This window comes from Muscardinus avellanarius (genome assembly GCF_963383645.1).
Source record: "Muscardinus avellanarius genome assembly, chromosome: 7".
In the NCBI taxonomy this organism is placed as follows: domain Eukaryota; kingdom Metazoa; phylum Chordata; class Mammalia; order Rodentia; family Gliridae; genus Muscardinus; species Muscardinus avellanarius.
This window is the reverse complement of record NC_137793.1, coordinates 86085339-86106085: the sequence shown is the minus strand read 5'-3', so window position 1 is coordinate 86106085 and position 20747 is coordinate 86085339. Positions and strand designations below refer to the sequence as shown.

At 53.5% G+C, this 20747-nt stretch overlaps 2 protein-coding genes across 2 annotated transcripts; both read right to left on the bottom strand.

The window, feature by feature from the left end:
* Positions 1-553: 553 nt before the first annotated feature.
* On the bottom strand, positions 554-4194 carry KISS1 (KiSS-1 metastasis suppressor; the record flags this gene model as incomplete). Its single annotated transcript, XM_080699076.1, has 2 exons — positions 554-864; positions 4092-4194. The coding sequence occupies 2 exons, from the start codon at positions 4192-4194 to the stop codon at positions 554-556; spliced, it is 414 nt and encodes a 137-aa protein (XP_080555202.1).
* Positions 4195-9217: 5023 nt separating this feature from the next.
* On the bottom strand, positions 9218-20222 carry GOLT1A (golgi transport 1A; the record flags this gene model as incomplete). The annotated part of the gene is made up of 5 exons (XM_080698968.1): positions 9218-9256; positions 9827-9890; positions 11053-11231; positions 12551-12642; positions 20198-20222. 5 exons carry the CDS (start codon positions 20220-20222, stop codon positions 9218-9220), a joined length of 399 nt encoding a protein of 132 aa, XP_080555094.1.
* Between the last annotated feature and the right edge of the window lie 525 nt (positions 20223-20747).

Here is a 20747-nt window from a genome sequence, read left to right as displayed (position 1 = left end):
AGGAGGATCCCAGGTTCAAAACCAGCCTCAACAATTTAGTGAGGCTCTCAGCAACCTAAATGAGACTTTGTTTCAAAACAAAAAATGAAAAGGGCTTAGGGGTGTATCTTGGAGGTAGAATGCTTCTGGGTTTGAACCTCCGTAACACACTCATGCACGCACACACATTCATAGTCAGGCATGGTAATGCACACCTGCAATCCCAGTACCTGGAAGGCCGAGACAGGAGGATTGCAGATTTGAAACCAGCTTCAGCAACTTAGGCTTTCAGCAACTTAGCAAGACCCTGTTTCTAAATAAAACAATAAAATCAGGCTGGGTATATATCTCGGAGGTAGCATGCCTCTGGGTTGACTCCCTAGCACCACAAATATCAATCAACCAGCCAATCAATCAATCAAGCCAATGGAGGAAAGACTGCACAATCTTGTCAGCGCTGCTTGCAAAAATCAGCCGGAAATGGTTAATCGCAGCATTGCGTTTATTGCCTCAAGCTGGGTGCTCAAGTCTGGCCCGGCTCTGGCCCCTTCAGTTCACTCCGGCACCTGCACGCTCAGCCCCGCCCAGCGCCTCCCGCGCGGCTCCCAGGCACTGTCTGCCGCTTGCCGTAGCGCAGGCCAAAGGAATTCCAGTTGTAAGAAGACAGGTCCTTCTCCCGCTGCACGAGCACAGCGCCCCGGGGTGCGGGGATCAGGCGGCTGCTCGGGGCGCACTGTCCAGGCCGCTGGCTCCCTGGAGCGCTCTGGGCCGCGGGGCACAGCGAGGCCTCGCGGGGGCTGGGCCCGGCCGGGACGGGCTTCCTCTCGGTGCACCGCAGGCTCTGCCCCCAAGTGTCCCGGGGAGCCAGAGCTCCGAGCCGCTGGCCTAGGACAGAGTACAGGGGGTTGAGGCCCAGGCCCAGGAACGATGGCTCTCTTCACCCGCTGCGGGGCTCTTCCTTGGTCCTCTGACCCCCACGATGCTTAGCGCTAAAGGCGGGCATGGCAGGCTGGACCATCTTAGCTAGCTCTTCTGTTGTTCAACATAGCTTCGATTCCGAACGTTTACCAGAACTATTTTAAATAAATTTCACCCTAATTTACCTACTTTCAGGAAGCTAACAGGATAGGTAGAATTTGGAAATCAAGAAAAGCAAAGTATTGCCTGGGTTGGTGGTGAATGCCTTTAATCCCAGTGCTTGGGAAGCTGAGACAGGAGGATTGCAGGTTGGAGGCCAGCCCCACAAACTTAGCAAGACCCTTTCTCTCTCTCTCTCTCTCTCTCTCTCTCTCTCTCTCTCTCTCTCTCTCTCTCTGCTGTACTGGGGAATGTAACCCAGAAGCATTCTACCTCCGAGTTACACACCCAGCCCGATTTTTTTTTTTTTTTTTTTTTAGTCTTTATTTTGAAACGGGGTCTCACTGAGTTGCAAAGGGCCTCACTAAGTAGTAGTTGAGGCAGTGCTCGAACCCAGCCTTCTAAATGCTAGGATTACAAGCATTAGTCACCATGCCTGGCTAGCAAGACTCTTGACAATCTAGCAGGACCCTGTTTCAAAACAAAAAATAAAAGAGGGATGAGGGAGCTGTTCGTGGTGGCGCACGCTTGTAATCCCTCACTTGGGAGGCTGAGACAGGAGGATCACGCAGGTTCAAAGCCAGCCTCGGCTACTTAGGCTCTCAGCAACTTAGTGAGACCCTGTTTCCAAATAAAATATAAAATAGGTCTGGGAGTATAGCCCAGAGGTAGAAGGCCCCTGGGTACCATCCCCAGTACCACCAAAAAAAAAAAAAATAATAATAATAATAATAAGGATGAGGGAGCCAGGTGTGGTGGCATGTGCTTGTAATCCCAGCACTTGGGAGGCTGAGACAGGAGGATCTGGATTCATGGCCAGCCTCAGCTACTTAATGAGACCCTCGGCAACTTAGTGAGACCCTGTTTCAAAATAAAGAATAAGTAAAAGGGCTGGGGTGTAGCTCAGAAGTAGAATGCCCCTGGGTTCAATCCCCAGTACCACAATAGGTAAATAAATAAGTAAAAAGAAAGAAAGAAGAAAACCAAAGTATTTGGGGGTATAGGCAGCTAAGCCCTCTTCTGGGCTCAGTTGAGTTTATCTGGCTCCCCATTCAACTGAGAAGTCTTTAGGGTGGGTGGGAGCCACGCTCATCTTTCTCTCAGAATGCTTGAAATAGTGTCTCCTATGTAGCATGGCTTCAATCAGTGTTAAATATATTAAAGCTAATGAAAAACTTGTAATAAAACGAAGACAGCATAGCCAAGGCCTGTACCTCCACACACCTTGATCCTACCCGGGTCTCTGATACCAATCACTGTAAACCCCTAAAGGCCGCTGCATCAGGGCCCAAATGACCGGACATGATCTAGGTCACCTTTACTGGCCACCTCCCCACCCCAGTGTCATCTCTCCCCTCCACGCTGAGGGTTAACCAAGCTCATTTGGAAGGCGCTTCACATGCAGGGCTCATTAAGTTCACTGTGCTTTTTGGCAGTAAAATAGGGCAACCAGCTCTGTGTAGACGATACGCCCAGCCAATTGTGGCAGGGGATTAGTGGAAACGAGGCCTGGTGTGTGAGTGGGAGGGTTGGGACCTGGGCTTGGCGTTGAGCCTGGTGCCTCAATGCCCTGGCACACTTTGAAAGAGCGTGGACATGGTCCAGAGTTAATAATAACTGTCTCGGAGGCTCCTCCCTCCTCGTCCAAGGCTGGGCTGAGATTTGAGGGATGATCCCAGTTACAGTGCTAAGCCAGCAGAAAGACCACTGCTCAGGCTACTGTGTGAGCCTCCCCTAAAGCCTTTGCCAGAAGAGCCCAGTGTCCCTGGGCAGCAGTAGGATTATTCTCTGTAGCAGCCTTCTGTGCCCAGGACAAAAGACACCTCTGGCAAAGGCCACCGGGGCGGTGTTCTCTTTGCTTTGGGGGTAGTTTACAGGCTCATAAAGTGCTATCAAATATGCAGAGTATGCCCCGAGTTCCGGAGCTAGGAACTGAAGTCCAGGGAAGCTAAGCGATGGGTTCTAGTTGGCTTAGTAGGCTAACCACTAAGACGCGCGGCGGGCCGTGCCCCTGACTGGGGTCTGGCCCTGCGTAGCTCATGTTCTTGTGCCTACCCTCTTGGCAGCTCTGTGGGGTTCTTGCAGTATTTGGCTGAATATAGGATGTCTCTTTACCTTTTGTGGCCTCAGTTTCCCCAGTTCATCAGTTCCTCAGTGAACCTGTAAGACTGACAGGTATTAAGGATCTGCCTTTGTGTGTAGATTCTTTTTTTTTTTTTTTTCCATATCCCGTATTAGGGACCTGAGGCCACTGGTAGAAGAAAATTGCATATTAAGTTCCTTTCTTTCTTTCTTTCCTTCTTTCTTTCTTTCTTTCTTTCTTTCTTTTTTGTCAGTACTAGGGATTGAATCCTAGGGTGTTCTACCTCCAAGCTAGATCTACAGCCCTATTTTTTATTCTTTATTTTGAAACAGGGTCTCACCAAGTAGCTGAGGCTGGCTGCAAACCTGCGATCCTCCTGTCTCAGCCTAAGTACTGGGATTACAAGTATGCACCTCCATACCTGGCTTCTCCTGACCCTTTCTCAAGAAGCTATGGAACACATGCCTTACTTAATCACAAGCCTAAACTGAGGAAGAAGAAATCCCAAGCTGCAGAGGACAGTGGCACAGAGCTGTCCCAGGCCACAGTGTGCAGCCCCAGCACTCCACACTCGGAGGAGAAGACCCCACTGCTCCCCGCTAGCCGAGGGACCAGGTGGAAGGGATTTGGAACATCCGGGCCCAATTCATAAGATCACAGAAGCCCGTGCCCAGCTAGAGTTAAGTTTCTATTGAACACCTGTGCAGAGGAGTGGTTGGTGTAGAGCAGGGAACACTGTGAGGAAATCGTGAGGAGCCTAACAAGTCTCCTGCTGCCCACAGCAGTGGGACCCATCCCTCCTCTCTATGAAATGCACACGTGCTGGTCTTAGGTGACCATTAAACAGTGTTAAACTCCTAGCAGTAGACTAGCTGCAATCGGGAAAGTATGGCAAATTTCATTTTGCAGCAATACTCTTGCTCCCCTGACCCTTTTCTCTGGCAGCGCATACCTATGGGTCTAGGAGTATCTGCAGGGACCACCTTTGCCCATGGCTCCCCGAGGGAGGTGGCACAGAGGAGAAGCAGAAGCTGCCAAGAGGTCAGCGAATTCATCCTGACGAGAAGAGGCAGGTCCTGGAAGTACCCTGAAGCTGAGAGAGAGAGAGGGAGAGGGAGAGGGAGAGAAAGAGGGAGAGGGAGAGGGAGAGAAAGAGGGAGAGGGAGAGAAAGAGGGAGAGGGAGAAGGAGAGGGAGAAGGAGAGGGAGAGGGAGAGGGAGAGGGAGAGGGAGAGGGAGAGGGAGAGGGAGAGGGAGAGGGAGAACAAGAACCGCATTAGCCACCAACTCTGAGTGAAGTGTGCGTGTCGGGGGAGAGCCCAGTGTGAAGGGAAGAGCCCCTGGGGCCCCACGGAGGGGCGAACCTGAAAAAACACAGCAGAGAAATGGAATTGAGACCAGGTGTGTAGTCTACACTGAATCCATGCCAGGTGAGAGTCCTTGGGAGGGCTTCCTGGAGGAGGCGAGGGCAGTATGGTTAGGAAGGAAGGATTCAATTTGGTGGCTCAGTTGAAGAATGGCCAGGATTCTGAATCTCAGCGTGGAGGGAGAGCTGGGAAAAGGAGGGCTGAGATGCTGTGACAGTGGGGTGGAGAGAAGGAAGTGGGGCGAAGGCATCAGGGCACCGAAGGGACTCAAGCAGGAGCATCCCTCTCTGGAGCTGGGATGCAGGCTCTTCTTCCTCTCATGCTGGGCTCTGAACAAATCGGCCACTTTCTGTGTTCCCGTCTCCCCCCTTAGTATGCGCCTTCCTGAATCTGGCTCTGTTCCCTCCTACTATAATAGAAACCTAATTCTTAATCTTTTCTAGGAAAAAAAAAAAGGAGGAAAGAGGCAATCACCTCGCTCTCTCGCAGAGCCCTTTGTGGCCTTGAAAACTGTCATTAAGTTGTCTCATTGCCTGTAATTCAGGGGCGACAAAACCTTTTCCTGATTTATCAGGTCAATTGTCTCCACAGTCTAGTCTCTGTGGACCCTGAGAAGATAGGAATTGAATCTTTTTGGCTGCGGAGAGGAGAGCTGTGAGCCCCGAGCCTCATCTGCCTGCTTTCCTTTCCCCTCTCCTGCTCTCCCTGCTCCCCACCCCCGGCCCACTGCTCCAGCTTCCAGGTCCAATTGCTTTTTGAAAAAGTCATCAGGCTCTTTGAGATTATCCTACCGACATGATTAAAGACAAACTTTGGTTTGGGGGGCAGGGGGACCGCAGGCTGAGCAAAAAGGGTATCCTAAGGTCTAGAGCCTCTGCCCATGGGGGGAGTATTAGTCGCAACCATTGACTCCCAAAGGTTACTCAGCCCCACCCACCCTCTAATATTGCTCGTTCCCTGGCCCTTCCCCCAGGGCAGGACTCAGGCCTGGTGTGTAGGATAAGAACCCTGATGTGGGGTCACGACTTGAAGCTGACCCCAGCTCTGCCTTTGTTCTATGGGAAACGAGCAAGTCGCCCTCATCTCCAGGATCGGCACTGGATCCCACTGGCCGGCAGCCGCCCACTCAGCTGTCCTCGCAGACTTTGACTTTGTGACACCTTGAAGCCCAGACTGCAGCGTTCTGCACCTGCGTCCTGCCTGGGGTGGGGCACGGAGTAGAGACAGGATGAAGCCGCCAGAGAGACCAATGGCAGAGCCAGGCCGACTGAGGGCTGGGGTGCGCCAGCGTGCTGACGAAGGTTGCCACCCGCCCCAAGACCTCAAGCCTAGCACGAGAAACTGACTCCCAAGGGATCACAAGAACCTGGTCAATGACACGCTGGACTCTTGTGAACACCCAGGGGCTATGGGAGCTGGGGAGGCCCAACCCCCGGGGCCAGGCAGGTTCCGGCGATGGGTGCATCCCAGACCAGGTGGGGATGTGCAGAAGGCAGGCCCCGCAGGGCGCTGCCTGGGTGGAGGGGCACTAGAGAGGCAGGAGGGGACGGGTGAGGTGGGAACTCTGAGCCCTCCCCAGGACAAGAGGGTAGAGCGTCCCGGGGAGAGCCACGCAGGGCTTCGTTCTGGAGGGGTCTGAGCCAGACAGAAATGTGGGTCGGTGCGCACCACAGGTGGGACATTCCGGCTTCTCTGTGCAGCGTGGCGGGTGAGCGGGGGCAGTGAGGCTGTGTGGGAAGGTGGGGTCCTGCTTTATACCCCTCCACTGCAGCGCCTCACCCTTCATGGACAGCGCTGACCGTGCACACCACGGAGGAGCCCTGCACAGCACACACTACACACTCACATGCTATACACCCATACAACAGACCGCACACACCTTACATGCCACACATATATGCAACACACACCACACATGTAGTGCACACTACATATATATATGTGTGTACCACACACGTATACTACACATACTCTAATCTACACATTATGCACACAGTGTCACACCACACATCCACACCATCTCTACCTATACCACACACGTATGACACACCCACCTATAGACACACACCACATACAGTACACATTCCCCAACTCTTGGTTCACTCCAGCTCCACAGGGGCGCTTAAAACACGTGGTGGATTGAATTGTTTGGGAGAGAATCCTCAGCTCCGAGGGGCTGACCTGCTGTGGACAATTTGTATGGTTCCCTCCGCCCGCCCGGGACTCTTGAATCTAGTAAAGAATGGGAGCCCGGCGTGGTGGCGCACGCTTGTAATCCCAGCATTTGGGAGGCTGAGACTGGAGGATCGTGGTTCGCAGACAGCCTCGGCTACTTAGTGAGGTACTCTGTAACTTAGTGAGACCCTGTTTCAAAATAAAGAATAAAAAAAAAATAGGGCAGGGGGTGTAGCTCGGAAGTCAAATGCCGCTGGGTTCCATCCCCAGACCCTCAAAAAAAAAAAAAAAAAAAAAAAAAAGAACATTCAAGCATAGCTGGAAAGCTTCTGAAGTGGGGCGGCTTTCTTCCTGGCCTGCTCCCTGGTTCTTAGCAAGGGGCTACAGAGCGTGTATGTGGTCAGGCTTGTATTTTGGGGAACTCCATTGAGCCCATGAATCCTGAGGGATTCCCAGCTTTCTCCAGAAGCTTCTGTGACCTCAAATCCCAGCCGTAGAGTTTCTTCCCTCCCTTAATTCCATCTGCAGCAAGAGAGCCCCGTGGCATCCCCAGGGTCCGGGCTGGCCATGAGCGGAATGCAGGTTGATGTGTTCACCCGGGAACCCCAGAACAATGGCCAACCAGGCAATCAGGGAAGATACCTGATTGCCTACCTTTTGCCTACCTGGATGCATCTGTCAGTCTTGTAACTCATCCCCTGCTCCCTTCCAGAGCTCCCTGGGTTGTGGAGACCCCTCACCAAGCGAGGCTGGGCAGCGCTCTTACCTTAGCTCTGTCCTGGTCCGGGAGCTCCCAGGGTCTCCGAGGCGGGAAGGCTGCCTGGTCCTGGGCTCGCTCTTCAGCTCCCTGGTCACATCCCCTTTTATAAAGCCTGGTGACGTCTCCAGACACAAGCCCACCTCTGCCCCCTCTCCCTCCTCGTCAGACCCTCCTCAGAGGGCTCAGCACCCGCCAGCTGTGGCCTCTTCCCACTCCAGAGGCTCTCCAAGGCGCAGGGTCCAATTCTTACTAGTTCTGCCCGCCCTGACCCGCTCAGCTCATTGGCCTCAAACAATAAGGAGCGTGCGTGTGTTTGTGTGAATGTCTAGTCCCCTCTTTACAAGAGCCACAGACACACCCTGTCTGAAGTGAACGGTGGCGTGGGGCAGGAGGAAGAGAGGGGAAGGGTGCAGTCTGACCTAGGGGCTCCTCGCTGCCCGCCTACTGCCACCACGCTCAGGGAAAGCCGGGCAGCTCCAGCCTGACCTGAAGGCGGCTCCTGGGCCGCCATCTGCCCCGGGGCAGGAGGCGCCTTTTCTCTTCTGCATCCTTCCTTCTCTTCCTTTAATTACTGAGCAGCTTGTTGAGATGAATACATGATACGGTCAGGTGGGTGAGACGGTTATATAAGCGCTGGTTACAAGAAAGGAGAGTCAAATGGCAGCTCTAGAAGGTGCAGAGAAGGGACCTCAGGTGTCAGCGCACCCAGAGAGACCCCTCCTCCTCCCGTGACACCCACGCGGCACCATTTTGTAATTGCTTGTAAGTGCAGGGACAGCCTTACCTCATACCCTGCCACCTACACCAGAGGGCCCACAGAAGAGAGCCTCTAAATGACTCTTGTCTGTCTGTCTTTCCATCGTCTGTCTCTCTCTCTCTCTCTGGTGTGTGTGTGTGTGTGTGTGTGTGTGTGTGTGTGTGTGTGTGTGACTAGGAATTGAACCTAGGAGTATTCTACCTCTGAGCTACACCCCTAGCCCTTTTTACTTTTTTGTTTTGAAATAATGTCTTGCTAGGTTCCTGAGTTTTGCTATGTTGCTGAGGCTGTCCTCAAACCTAAGTTCCTCTTGTCTCAGCCTCCCAAATACTGGGATTACAGGGATGGGCCACCATGCCCCGCTTTTGTCTCTCTCTGGGCCTGCAAGAATTGTGTTGCAGGCTCCCAGGGCTGGGGCTGTTTGCTCTGGCAGGCAGTACCCCCTGAAGGCAGGGCTGCGTCTGCCCCCAGACAGGAAGTTGGCTGTCCAGCCGTGGCTCTGTCTGGCAGTTGCACAGAGCCATGCCCCACAGCTAAGAAGCACTTCCTAGTATCCATCACTGTCTAATGCTTGCTGCTGGCAGGGACTTACAAACATACTATGTCACTCAGGATGAAGGTTATATCAGGAAAGCGGGCCTGGCCCTCTGAGTGCTGCGCTGCCTTCAGGCTCCCCCAGGCTGGGAAGGTTTCACTGCAGACATGGACTTTGCATCTCAGACACACTCACAGTTTGGGGATTTAATCTTCACACCCCCACCCCCGGATAAATATAGGGTGAGGCTGGAATGCCACCCTGATCTCCATGGGGCCCGGACCTCTGCTTCCAAGAGTCCTGGCGGCCTCTTGAGCGGAGTTGGGGCGTAAGCTCAGTCACTCGGCTCCATCCTTCTGCACTTGTGAAGGCGGCATAGGACAGGAAGTGAGTCAGTGCTGGGTGGGGGGCTGCGGAGGTGGCCCCCATTTCCCTTCCAGCCCCCTCAGCCAATGATCCAAGTTCAAGGAGCTCATCTCTGCAGTTCAGACCATTGAGCTGGTGCCTTGAAGCCGCTGGAACAGCTGTGGGAGACAAGAATCATTACTGCAGACAAAGAGCGAGCAGACTCAGTGCGCAGGCGATTACAGAGCCGGCCTTGGGAGCGTGGAGAGGGGCGTGGGGACGCAGCCAGCTAGCAGGCACGCCAAGGACAGCTATGGGCCTCGCAGGGAGCTCGTGCCCTGTCAGGTGCTTCAGAGGCCAGAGCAAGATCTGCCTCCTACTTCTCCCACTGTCACCGCTGTCACGTCTGCTCTTCACGTCTGGGGCCCAGGCTTAGCCAGCTCCCCAGAACGTCAGGCACTCTCTGGCTGGGTCTCCTGGTGTTTTGAGTCCCTGTTTCTTGGGCTCTCATAAAGGCAGCTGCTAACCGCTGCCTTCCTGCGCACCCACACCTGAGGCACAGCGGCCCCTCTCCTCCTTCACTCTTATCAAACGGAAAGAACACAAGGAGGGGACGAGGACTGAGGGCTGGAGAGTGGGCAGCGGTCTGAGGGGAGATGGGACGGTCCACTGCACTGGGGCAGCGGTTTTACCAACTCTGTGTGCGCCCTCATTCCCTGGCATGGCTGCCAAGTGCATAACCTACTTACTGCGCTCAGGAAGGGAATGTTAAAGGCATTGCCCAGGAAGCCGAAGGCCACGGGGAAAAAGGTCCTAGGAGGAAAGCAGGAAGAGAGGAGTCGGTGATGGCCCGGGAGGGGAGAAGGGAGGTCTGCCCACTTAAAGATGCTCAGGCTCTGCCTCCCAGGTCTGCAGGACTCTGGGCACTGGTGGGGGGCAGGTGATTCTGCACCCCTCTTTTTTTTGAGGGAGCAGGGTAAGCAGTTCAGAATAAAGGGTCTGGGGTCAGATTTATTGCATTCAGATCTTGACCCTGCCAGTTTCTGGTGCTTACTGTATACACTTGGGCAAATTCCTTTACTCCTCAGAATCTGTTTCCAGCTATAAAAATGAGATTACAACTGGGCGTGGTGGCGCATACTTGTGATCCCAGCATTTGGGAAGCTGAGACAGGAGGATCACGGTTTGCGGCCAGCCTCAGCTACTTGGTAAGGCCCTCTGCAATTTAGTGAGACCCTGTTTCAAAAAGAATAAAAAATGGGGCTGGGGGTGTAGCTTGGAGGTAGAATGTTCCTGAGATCTATTCCCAGTACTGCAAAGAATATATTAGTAAACTGGGCGTGGTGGCATACATTTGTAATCCCAGTACTTGGGAGGCTGAGACAGGAGGATCCAGGTTCATGGCCAGCCTCAGAAACACGAGGCCCTCTGCAACCTAATAGGAATTGTTTCAAAATAAGTAATAAAATAGAACTGGGGATGTATCTTGAAGGTAGAAGACACGGGTTCAATCTCCAGTACCAAACACACACACACACACACACACACACACACACACACACACACACACACAATATTGGCAACCATATCATAGGGCTTCATACAAAGCTATACTTGGGAAATTTTTGTTTTTATGATAGTTATTACTATCATTCCTCAGGCCTGATGCCTTTTCCTCCTCCAGGGAGGAGCACCTGCTCCGGGTTCGCTGACCCTGGGCATGGATGGTGTTTGAAGGTCAGGCTCACGTTGGCACTGCTCGTGCCTCGGCCTTCCCCTGCACAGACATCTTCGTGCCTGGTGTCCCGCTCCCATCAAATGCCCGGCAGGGCCTGAGTGGGAAGGAGCTGGAGGCAGCAAGCCTGGCAGGAGAAGGGAGCCTTGTGTATCTTGGACAGCATGAGTGGACGTCTGAGTCCCACAGCCATTCTCCTCTGGCCTTGGTTTCCCGAGGTGTCCGGGGCCCCGTACTCACTTGAAGAGGCTAAAGAAGCCGTAGATCTCCAGGCACATGCCCAGGAGGGGCCAGCGCAGGAGCACGATGGCCACGCCCCCCAGGAAGAAGCTGGTCCCCTTGAGCTTGTGCCACTGGAAGAAGAAGAAGAAGGTCCTCCTCAGGCCGATGACGAGGGAGAGGCCGACCAGGAACAGCAGCTGCGGGAGGGTTCACGGAGGAGCGTGAGGACAGACACAGGGCCGACGGAGCCACCCGGGGAAGGAAGGGCCCGCCAACTCCACAGGACTCTAGGAGGGGCGGTCCAGCAGGGTGGCCCAGCCCGGAGCCTGCAGTAATTCCAGTTGGTCAGGAGCAGAGCCACCCAGAGGCAGGGGATGGACCGGGCGGGTGCTGCTGGTCTCTGCTCTGCCTTCCAATCCCTCGGATTCCAAGCACTTTCTCATGTGACTACATTTGTAACGGTGCCTCCTAGGGAGGAGGCGCTGGGGAACAGGGCCTCTTCGTCTTACAAGTTGAAGACTGAGCCCTGAAATAGGTTAGGGAGCCTTGCCCAGCATCACATGGGATCACAGGCCTCCACTGCCTGCAGAATCGTACACCAAGCCCTCCACTAGACGGCCCCGCCGCCGTCTGAACTGTCCCTCATGAGTGTCCAGGCTCCGTCAAATTCAAGAGTCCTACTTTCTTCTGGAATGTTCTGTGCTTTCCTTCCCCATCTCTACACCGTTTCCTGCTCTTTCAACCACCTCCAAGCCCAGAGACGTTTCATCCAACTCTCCTCCAAGCCCCTGTTTCATAGTAAATCTCTCTCTCTCCTCAATCTCCCTCCCTCTCTCTCTCCCTCTACCTCTCTCTCTGTCTCTCTCTCTCCCTCTCTCCTCTCTCTCTTTCTCTCTCCCTCTCTCTCCCTCTCTCTCCCCCCTCTCTCTCCTCTCTCTCCCTCTCTCTCTCCCTCTCTCTCTCCCTCTCTCTCTCCCTCTCTCTCTCTCTCTCTCTCTTCTCTCTCTCTCTCTCTCTCTCTCTCTCTCTCTCTCTCTCTCTCTCTCGTAGTACTGGGGATTGAGGAGAGTTCTACCTCTGAACCTAAGTTGTCAAGGGTCTCGCTAAGGTGCCTAGGGTCTCATTAAGTTGCTGAGGCTGGCTTCGAACCTGTGATCTTCCTGTCTCAATTTCCCAAGTACTGATGTGTGCCACCACACCCAGCCAAAATGTGCATCTTACTGTGATTTCACCACTTCTATCCTCCCTAGCCATATAGGTGCCTGCGATAAGCCCTATTTCTAGATGCTGGGACTCCGATGGCAGGGACAGGGACCCCCTCATCTTGGAGTCCTGCTGCTCTCACCCAGACCATGGCATAAGAATCCAGGTCCTCATATTTGCCATGCCAGCCAGCCAGCCCTGGTGTCCATCCCCTGGGCCCCTCCCCTGCCTGGCTTGCTGATGTCTGACCCCTGGATGAGCGTGACATGGATGAAATTGGGGCAGAAAAGGGACACGGGGTTGGAGGACTCACGTTTCCAAAAGCCAGTAGTACCGAATCAAAGTACAGGAGGATGCCAAAGAGGACGAAGAAGATGCCAAAGCCGGTGATGCCCACACCAATCTCTGCAACGGGCGAGGGGGTTGTGGCAGGTTGGGCTTCAGGGAGCTGTTGAGACCCTGAGGCTTTCCTCACACCGCAGCACAGGTGCCCAGACCATTCGCCTACTCTGTCCCTGTGTGTGTGCAGCTGAGACCCACTGGAGCAGCGGGCAGGGGTGTGCCCCTGGGAGCTCCAACCAGCAGCCCCAGGGCCTCAGAAGCACCGTTGTCCTGCCTGGTCTCTCCACAGGCTGACCTCTGAATGGCTTCACAGTCCTCTCTACTAAAGGCCTCGTTCTGGCTCTCAGGCGCTGAGCTCTGACACAGCCATCGGTAGGGAACGCGCTCCCTTCCCACCGCCCGCACCCGCTCACCTCCTCCTCCCAGCCTGGGGACCCCCACGCCCTCGCCTCTGCAATCTTCCTGTCTCAGCCTCCCAACTACTGGGATTACAGGCATGTGTCACCATGCCCAGCTGTGCTTTTTTTAAAAAAGAATTTTATAGCAGTAGCTCTTCTGTTTATGTCTCTGATGCATTTTGAGTTGATTTTACATATGGCGTGAAGATCCAGCTCTGTCCTTTAGCATGTGAATACCCAGTTTCCCCATCATCATTTGTTGAGAAGACTGTTCTTTCCCCACTGAAAGGTCTTGACTCATAAAAAAAAATTACCAGACTCGTTAACTAACATCTCAGACTCGATTCCCACAACCTCTAGGAAATTGGTATTGCTCTGCTTTCACAGAGAGTCGTTAAAGTGAGGGTCAAGCCTGGCGAGGTGGTGCACACCTGCAATCCAGTACTTGGGATGCTGAGACAGGAGGATCGCAGGTTCAGGGCCAGCCCCAGAAACTTAGGGAGACTAGTTCAAAATAAAAAATAAGCCAAGTGTGTGGTGGCACATACCAGTAACCCCAGAACTTGGGAGACTGAGACAGGAGAATCTCAGGTTCACAACCAGCCCTGAGAACTTAGTAAGGCTCTCAGCAGCTCAGTGAAACCTGGTTTCAAAATAAAAAATAAAAAACTGGCAGTGTCACTCAGTGGTAGAGCAGCCTTGGGTACAATCACCAGAACCACAGACCAACCCCCCCAAAAATAATACATCAGCCGGGTGTGGTGGCGCACTCTTGTAATCCCCACGCTTGGGAGGCGGAGACAGGAGGATCACGCTGGTTCGAAGCCAGCCTCTCTGGCTTAAGAGACCCTGTTTCCAAATTTTAAAAAATATATATAAAAAGTAGGTCTGGGAGTGTAGTCCGGAGGTGGAAGGGCTTCCAGGAACCCCAGTACCACCAAAAACAAAATACCCAAGTGGACGCAGAGGTGGCAGCAGATTCAGCAAGACAGAATTGCCCTAAGCAGCTGGGCGTGGTATTGCAATTTCATGCTTGTAATCCCAGTTCTTGGTAGGCTGAGACAGGAGGATGGCAGGTTATGGGCAGCAGCAAGTACTTAGTGAGGCACTCTGCAACTTACTGAGACTGTTTCAAAAAAGAAGAAGAAAATTTGGCTGGGGATATAGCTCAGAAGTAAAATGTCCCCTGGGTTCTACCTCCAGTACCACATACACACAAAGAATTACCCTAGGCAGCCATGGGGGGTGATGGTGTATACTGACTTGATCAGAGACACAAAGGAAAAGAATCTTAAAGCACAGGACCAGCTCAGAGTCTACCTTGATTCTGAGAAGCACTCTGGGAAAACTCCTTGTGGTGAAGCTCCAAGACTCAGGAGACTTTAAGGTGCACCCACAAGAGAATCCTGGTGAGCCCCCAGCAGCGGCTCCCTGACTGCGGGCCTGCCGAGAGCATTGAGCAGATGGTCCTCATCACTGTGGTCAGTGCCAAGGCTGAAGTCACCACCGCAGATGATTCACTGATGTCAACAAATGGACAATCAGTTGTTAAAAAGTCTACGCTTGCCGGGCGTGGTGGCGCACGCTTGTAATCCCTGCGCTTGGGAGGCAGAGACAGGAGGATCGCACAGGTTCGAAGCCAGCGCGCTGGCTTAAGAGACCCTGTTTCCAAATTTAAAAAGTATAAAATAGGTCTGGGAGTGTAGCCTGGATGTAGAAGGGTTTCCAGGAACCCCAGTACCACCAAAAAAAAAAAGTCTATGCTTTATGTTTTCTTGCCTATATGATCCTTCCTTCCTTTTTCTTTTTTTTATCTTTTGCAATGTTTGCTAGCTTGCATAGTTATCAACCTTCTTCGAGGGATGCTGCAATTCCAGAACTTTCCCCTGTTGGGAACTGTCTTCTTTATGGATCACACGGCTGCTTCCAGTGTTCACTGGGCACCAAACCTCACAGAATAAGGCTGGAAAGTATATTTCTTTTTTTTTTTTTCTTTTTTCTTTTTCTTTTATTATCGTGGTACTAGGAATTAAACCTAGGGGTAGTCAGCCTCTGAGGGTCTCATTAAGTTGCTGAGGATGGCCTGGATTCTCCTGTCTCAGCCTCCCAAATGCCGGGATTGCAGGTGTGCTCCTCCAAGCCCGGCCAGAAAGTGTGGAGTATTTCTGGAGTAGCTTAGCGATTTCAGTCAAGTTACCCAGCCCTGAGATTGCTCCTGAAGTTCCTCTCAGGGCAGCAACCCTGGCCCAGAGGGAGCTGTGGGTGGGGGCGGGTATGTCATACAGATGCTCCCTTCCAGGAGTGACGGGAGCCGGCCTTCCGGGGTCCCACGATCCGGAGGGGGCAGCGCGCCCCCTGCTGGAGGCGTCCGGGACGGCCACACGCTACGCGGAGCAGACAGCCTGGAGGCTAAGGCCGTGAGAGGTGGAGCTCTTCCCAGATCTGAGTGACCGATTGGCCTTAGTTGCCCTGTTTAGACCCAGGCACCGCAGTTCCCAGGCCTCTGCTAAGAAGAGCCCGCAGCCTTTGCAGCTGGGCCCGGCTGCCCCAACTTCACTTGGCAGTTCGCATTAGTGGAAACCACCGTCAATGTCTTCTCGCTCCAGAAAGCAGCTGTAGCTTTAGGGGAAGCAGTGTCTCCTGGAGCAGGTGCTGAACGGACCCGAGCCTGGGAGAAGTCCTTTCCTGAGCACTTGGGTGTGGTTTCCATTTGTTCTCCTAGGTAGCCACCATACAGCCATGAAACTGGGGGATTACAATGAATCATTCCAGCGCCCCTCGGGCCCCACTCCGGTTCACCAGCTGTGCAGTGGGCCACCACACGCCGCGCTGTGGAGCCCGCCCTCAGTCCCTCGTGTCTGGGATAGTTCCTCCATCTCTCCTGGAAAAGGCCTTGGCCCTTTGGGAGATTCAGCCAGTTCGATCGATCGTGCCTCTCCTTGGGTTGGTCCGATGCGGTCTTGCGACTAGGTTCTGGTTCTGTGTCACGGGCAGAAATAGCCACCAGATGTGACACCGTGTTCCTCCCATTGCCTCCAACCCAACCCACTATTGATGGTGTACCTTTACCATTTTTTAATTTTGGTCCTGGGGATCCAACCCAGGGGCCTTTTACCTCCAAGCTACACCTCCAGCCCTACTTTATTTTTATTTTTGAAACAGGGCCTAGCTAAGTTGCTGAGGGACCTCACTAAGTTGCTGAGGCTGGCTTCAAACCTGCAACCCTGTCTCAGCTTCCCAAGAACTACCTCTGAGAGGATTCTACCTCTGAGCGATGCCCCTAGCCCTATTTTATTTATTTATTTTTAGTTTGAGACAGGGTCTCGCTAAGTTGCCTCAAACCTGCAATCCTTTTTTCTCAGCCTTCCAAGCACTGGGATTGCAGGTGTGCGCCACCACGCCTGGCTTGGGCACCCCCTTTATGTCCCACGGAATGACTTTATGATGGGATTGTTCCAGAAGCCAAAGGAGGGAAATGAAAGGGGAGGAGGCTCCACTCATGCCCCGCAGTTAACAACAGTGACCGGCGGCCGAGCGTGGTGGCGCACGCTTGCAAAATCCCAGCATTCGGGAGGCTGAGATGGGAGGCCTCTCGCAGGCAGCCTCAGCTACTTAGTGAGGCCCTCCGTAACTTAGTGAGACCCTGTTTCAAAATAAAAGAATAAAAAACAGGGCAGGGGGAATAGCTCGGAGGTCGAATGCCCCTGGGTTCCACCCCCAGATCTGAAAAAAAAAAAAAAAAAGTGACGCTCACCTGCCAGGCGCTCTAAACATCAGAGCACCTTAACCAGCCTAGCCTTCATAACTACCTCCGAGGCAGGTACTGCTGTTAGCCTCGGTTCACAAAACCAAAACAGAGAGGTGATGCCCCTTGCCCGGGGATACACAGCCCGCAGCTGGCAGAACCAGGGTCTGAACCCAGTTGTCTGGCTCTGAAAAGTGCCCTTGACCCACCCAGTCTACTCCACGTTTGCAGAAATCGCTCTTGCTTTGGCTACGAATGACTTGCATGTTACCAAATCCAATGGGCTGGTCAGTCATGGTGGTCAGCGGGTGGCCGCTCCCTGTTGAAATATCCTTCACCACCAGGACACTACGTTCTCACCCTCCTTCCTGATGTCTAAGTGTTCTTTTGTCTCTATTTCCAGCTCCCACCTCTCTTTTCCTCTTGGGATTTGACTCCCTTGGGGCCTTTGCTTCTGTGTTTTGGTTTTGTTTTGTTGTTGTTTTTTGTTTTTTTTGCAGTACTGGGGATGGAATCCAGGGGCATTCTAACTCTGAGCTAAACCCCCAGCCCTATTTTTTATTCTTTATTTGAAACAGAGTTTCACTGAGTTGCAAAGGGCCTCACTAAGTAGCTGAGGCTGTCTGCGAACTGCAATCCTCCTTTTTCAGCCTCCCAAATGCCGGGATTAAAAGCGTGCACCACCATGCCTGGCTTGCTCCCGTGTTTTCACAAATCTTGCTGAGCCTTTAAATATCACCTGTGTGCTGACGGCACTGGTGTTCATCCTTCCAGCCCAGGCCACAATTGAGCTTGCATCCCGCGGCCTGCTTGGCGCGAGGGCTTGGTTTCTCTTGGGCAGGTGAACGCCACACATCCCAAGCAGAGCGATCCATTCATCCGCCTTCGGCCCTCACCTTTCCTGTGTAAAAATGCCCCCCCCACCAGCCGCCCACCAGACAGAGCCCAGGGGCCACCCCGAGTCTCCCTCGCCCTTCCCCTGCTCAGGCCTCAGCTCAGGTGCACTGCTGCTTCTTCCGGTAGGTTCCCGAAGAGCTGACCCTTCCTCTCCCTTGGCACCTCACTCCCAGCCACCCCCATCTGGACTCCTGCAGCCCCCAGAGTCTCTTGCTACCATTTTGCCCCTTCTAGTCCTCTTGCCCCGGTGTTCAGGATCTTGATAAACATACCATCAATCACATCCTTAAGATGGTTAGGACCCACTGCTTAGGACCCCGCCAGCCGAGAATGAAACAGACCCTGCTCCACACCCTGGCTTGCCCCTGCGCGGGGCCAGGGCCTCCCTCCTCCCTCTCTCTGCTCACCCAACACACCTGACCGCCTGCTCCTCACTGCTCCCCAGGGGCCTTCCTGCCTCCCCAGGGCTTTGTATGCTGGTTTCCTTGCCGGGAACACCCCTCCTCCTTCAGGCCTCAACTCTTGTCAGTTTCTCAGGGAAACAGGGGAAGGAGGCTATGGAGTTCAAAGAAGGAAGGGTCCCTATTTTATACAGAGTAGTCAGGAAAGGCTTCGCTGAGAGGAGCCCTTCATGCAGAGACCTGCAGGCATCAAAGAAGCGGAGTCATCACTATCTAGAGAAATGTGTTCCAGGAAGAAGGGGCGCTGGTGTAAAAGCCCTGAGGTGTGTGTGAATGTGAAGACCTGGTCCCCTTTGCTCCCTGACCCCAATCTGGTCCCCTCATCCTCCTCTCACAGGACAGCACTTCTTCATGGGACCTGTCACATTTGGTAAGAGCATATTTACTTGCAGGATAATTGGCTAAGTGAAATGTCAGCTCACCCCCTGAGCTCAGGGCTCAGCCCTCTTCTCTGTATGTTTCTTCCTGAGGTCAGTGATTCTCAACTGGGTAAAGTGGGGTCGCAGAAAGAAGCAAATTTGTCCTCCAGCATATATCTGGCAACACCTGGAGGCATTTGAGTGTCACCATGGAACTTGAGCCCTTGCTAATGGCATCCAGGGCGCAGAGGCCGGGGATGCTGCGCAGTGGATGCTGCTCACAACCTTCACACCGCACAGGACAGACCCACAACAATGATCCCCCGCCCCAGAGGTCTGTAGTGGAGGCTGGGAAGCTGAGCTCTGGGTCTTTTCGTGCTTTTAAACACTATCACCTATATGCTGGCAACTCCCAACTTTCCCTCTTCAATCAACTCTATTTAAAAATAGACATAACCTGGTGGGGTGGCACGTGCCTGTAATCTCAGTACTTGGGAGGCTAGACAGGAGGATCGTGGATTCATGGCCAGCAATTTAGCAAGGCCCTCATCGACTTAGCAAGACCCTGTTTCAAAATAAAAAATAAAAAGGGCTGGGGGTATAGCTCCGAGCAGTAGAATTCCCCTGGGCTCAATCCTCAGGACCATGAATGAATGAATGAATGAATGAATAACTCAATAAATCATTTCAGTCCTCTCCACAACCCCCCCACCCCAGTGGTTTCCCATCTCATGCAGATAAAAGCAAGGTCCTGAGCCTGGCCGAAAGCCTCCGCCCCAGCTGGCCCCTCGGTGACCTCCCTGACATACACACTCCCTTTTACTCTCTCTGCTCCAACTGCAACACCCTGCATGCTGATCTGCAAACACACCAGGCATTCTCCTGCCTCAGGGCCTTTGCACTGGCTGTCCCTTCTTCCTGGAACATAGTCTCTCCCAATAGCTGATGCCTCTGCTTTCTTGCTTCCTATGTCTCTATATAAAGGGCTCCTCTCAGCGAAGCCTTTCCTGACCACTCTGTATAAAATAGAGTCCATTTTCCCCTTCAAACTCCCTAGCCTCCTCCTGTGTTGGTTTCATCTGGAGGATTCACGACCATCTGACCTAAGAGCTGTTTCCTTCCTCACTGGCCGACTGCCTGCCCCCTCTCTCTGGGTTTGTTTCCTTAGCTGTTGCTTGACACACAGTGAGACAGATGTGTTCGGTAAATGACTATGAGTAATAATCACCGCTCTCCCCCTCCCCACCCTGCAGACTCCCTAGACCCCCTTGAGGGCCTCTCCCTACCTTCTTCCCCAAATGGGAAGGAGGGATGTTTAGGAGTGAGGATACAGGGGTAACGGTAGGGGAGGGAGAATTTTAGTTTTTGATAACAAGGAACCTGGGTCACGGGGGGTCTTGAGGGTTTGTGGGCAGAAGATGTCTGGATGGACAGAGGTTCCCAAGTGCACCTTTGAGATAGCCCAGTTCTGGGACTCCAGATGGGAATGGGAAGGGTCAGCCTGCCTGGTGAACTTGGCAGCTCCCGGGGCCCTGGCTGTCTGTGCGCCCTGACTGCCCCCACCCCCTGCAAGGCGGGGGCCACACCGCCCTGGCCCCGCTGCCTCGGTGCCAACACAGCAGCTCCCAGATGCTGGCTCCAGAGGTCACATTTGTGGTTCCCCAGTCGGAGTCAGGCTGGGAGGGGCACCTCTCCACTCCTCCTTGGCCTGGACCCCTCAGCCCAGCCCAGCTCCCCAAAACCGGTCCCTCCACTCACTCTGCCAGTCGGTGATGGAGATCATGCTGCGGTCAGCTGGGGGGCCTTCCGGCTAGTGGTGAGAGCCCAGAACACCTAGCCCGTGCATGCTCATGGGAGGCTGACCCTTGGTAATTGTGCATGGGGCCTCTGGTAAAACATTAACTCCCCACCCCTCCCTTTCCACACACACAAACTGCTGCTCAAAGACCTTAAAGATGCAGGCTCAAGCCAGGCGTGGTGGCACACACCTGTAATCCCAGTACTCAGGAGGCTGAGAAAGGAGGACCGCAGGTTCCAGGACAGCTTCAGCAATGTCACGAGCCTCTCAAACTAGGTCTCAGCCTAGTGAGACCTGGTTTTGAAACAGTAAAACAGCCAGGTGTGGCAGTGCATGCCTGTAACCTCAGCGCTTGGGAGTCTGAGACAGGAGGATTGAATGTTTGAAGCCAGCCTCAGCTATTTAGTGAGGCCCTGTTCCAATATAAAGAATAAAATAGGACTGGGGGTGTAGCTCAGAGGTGGAATGCCCCTGGGTTCCACCCCAAATACCACAACAATAACAAGAAAA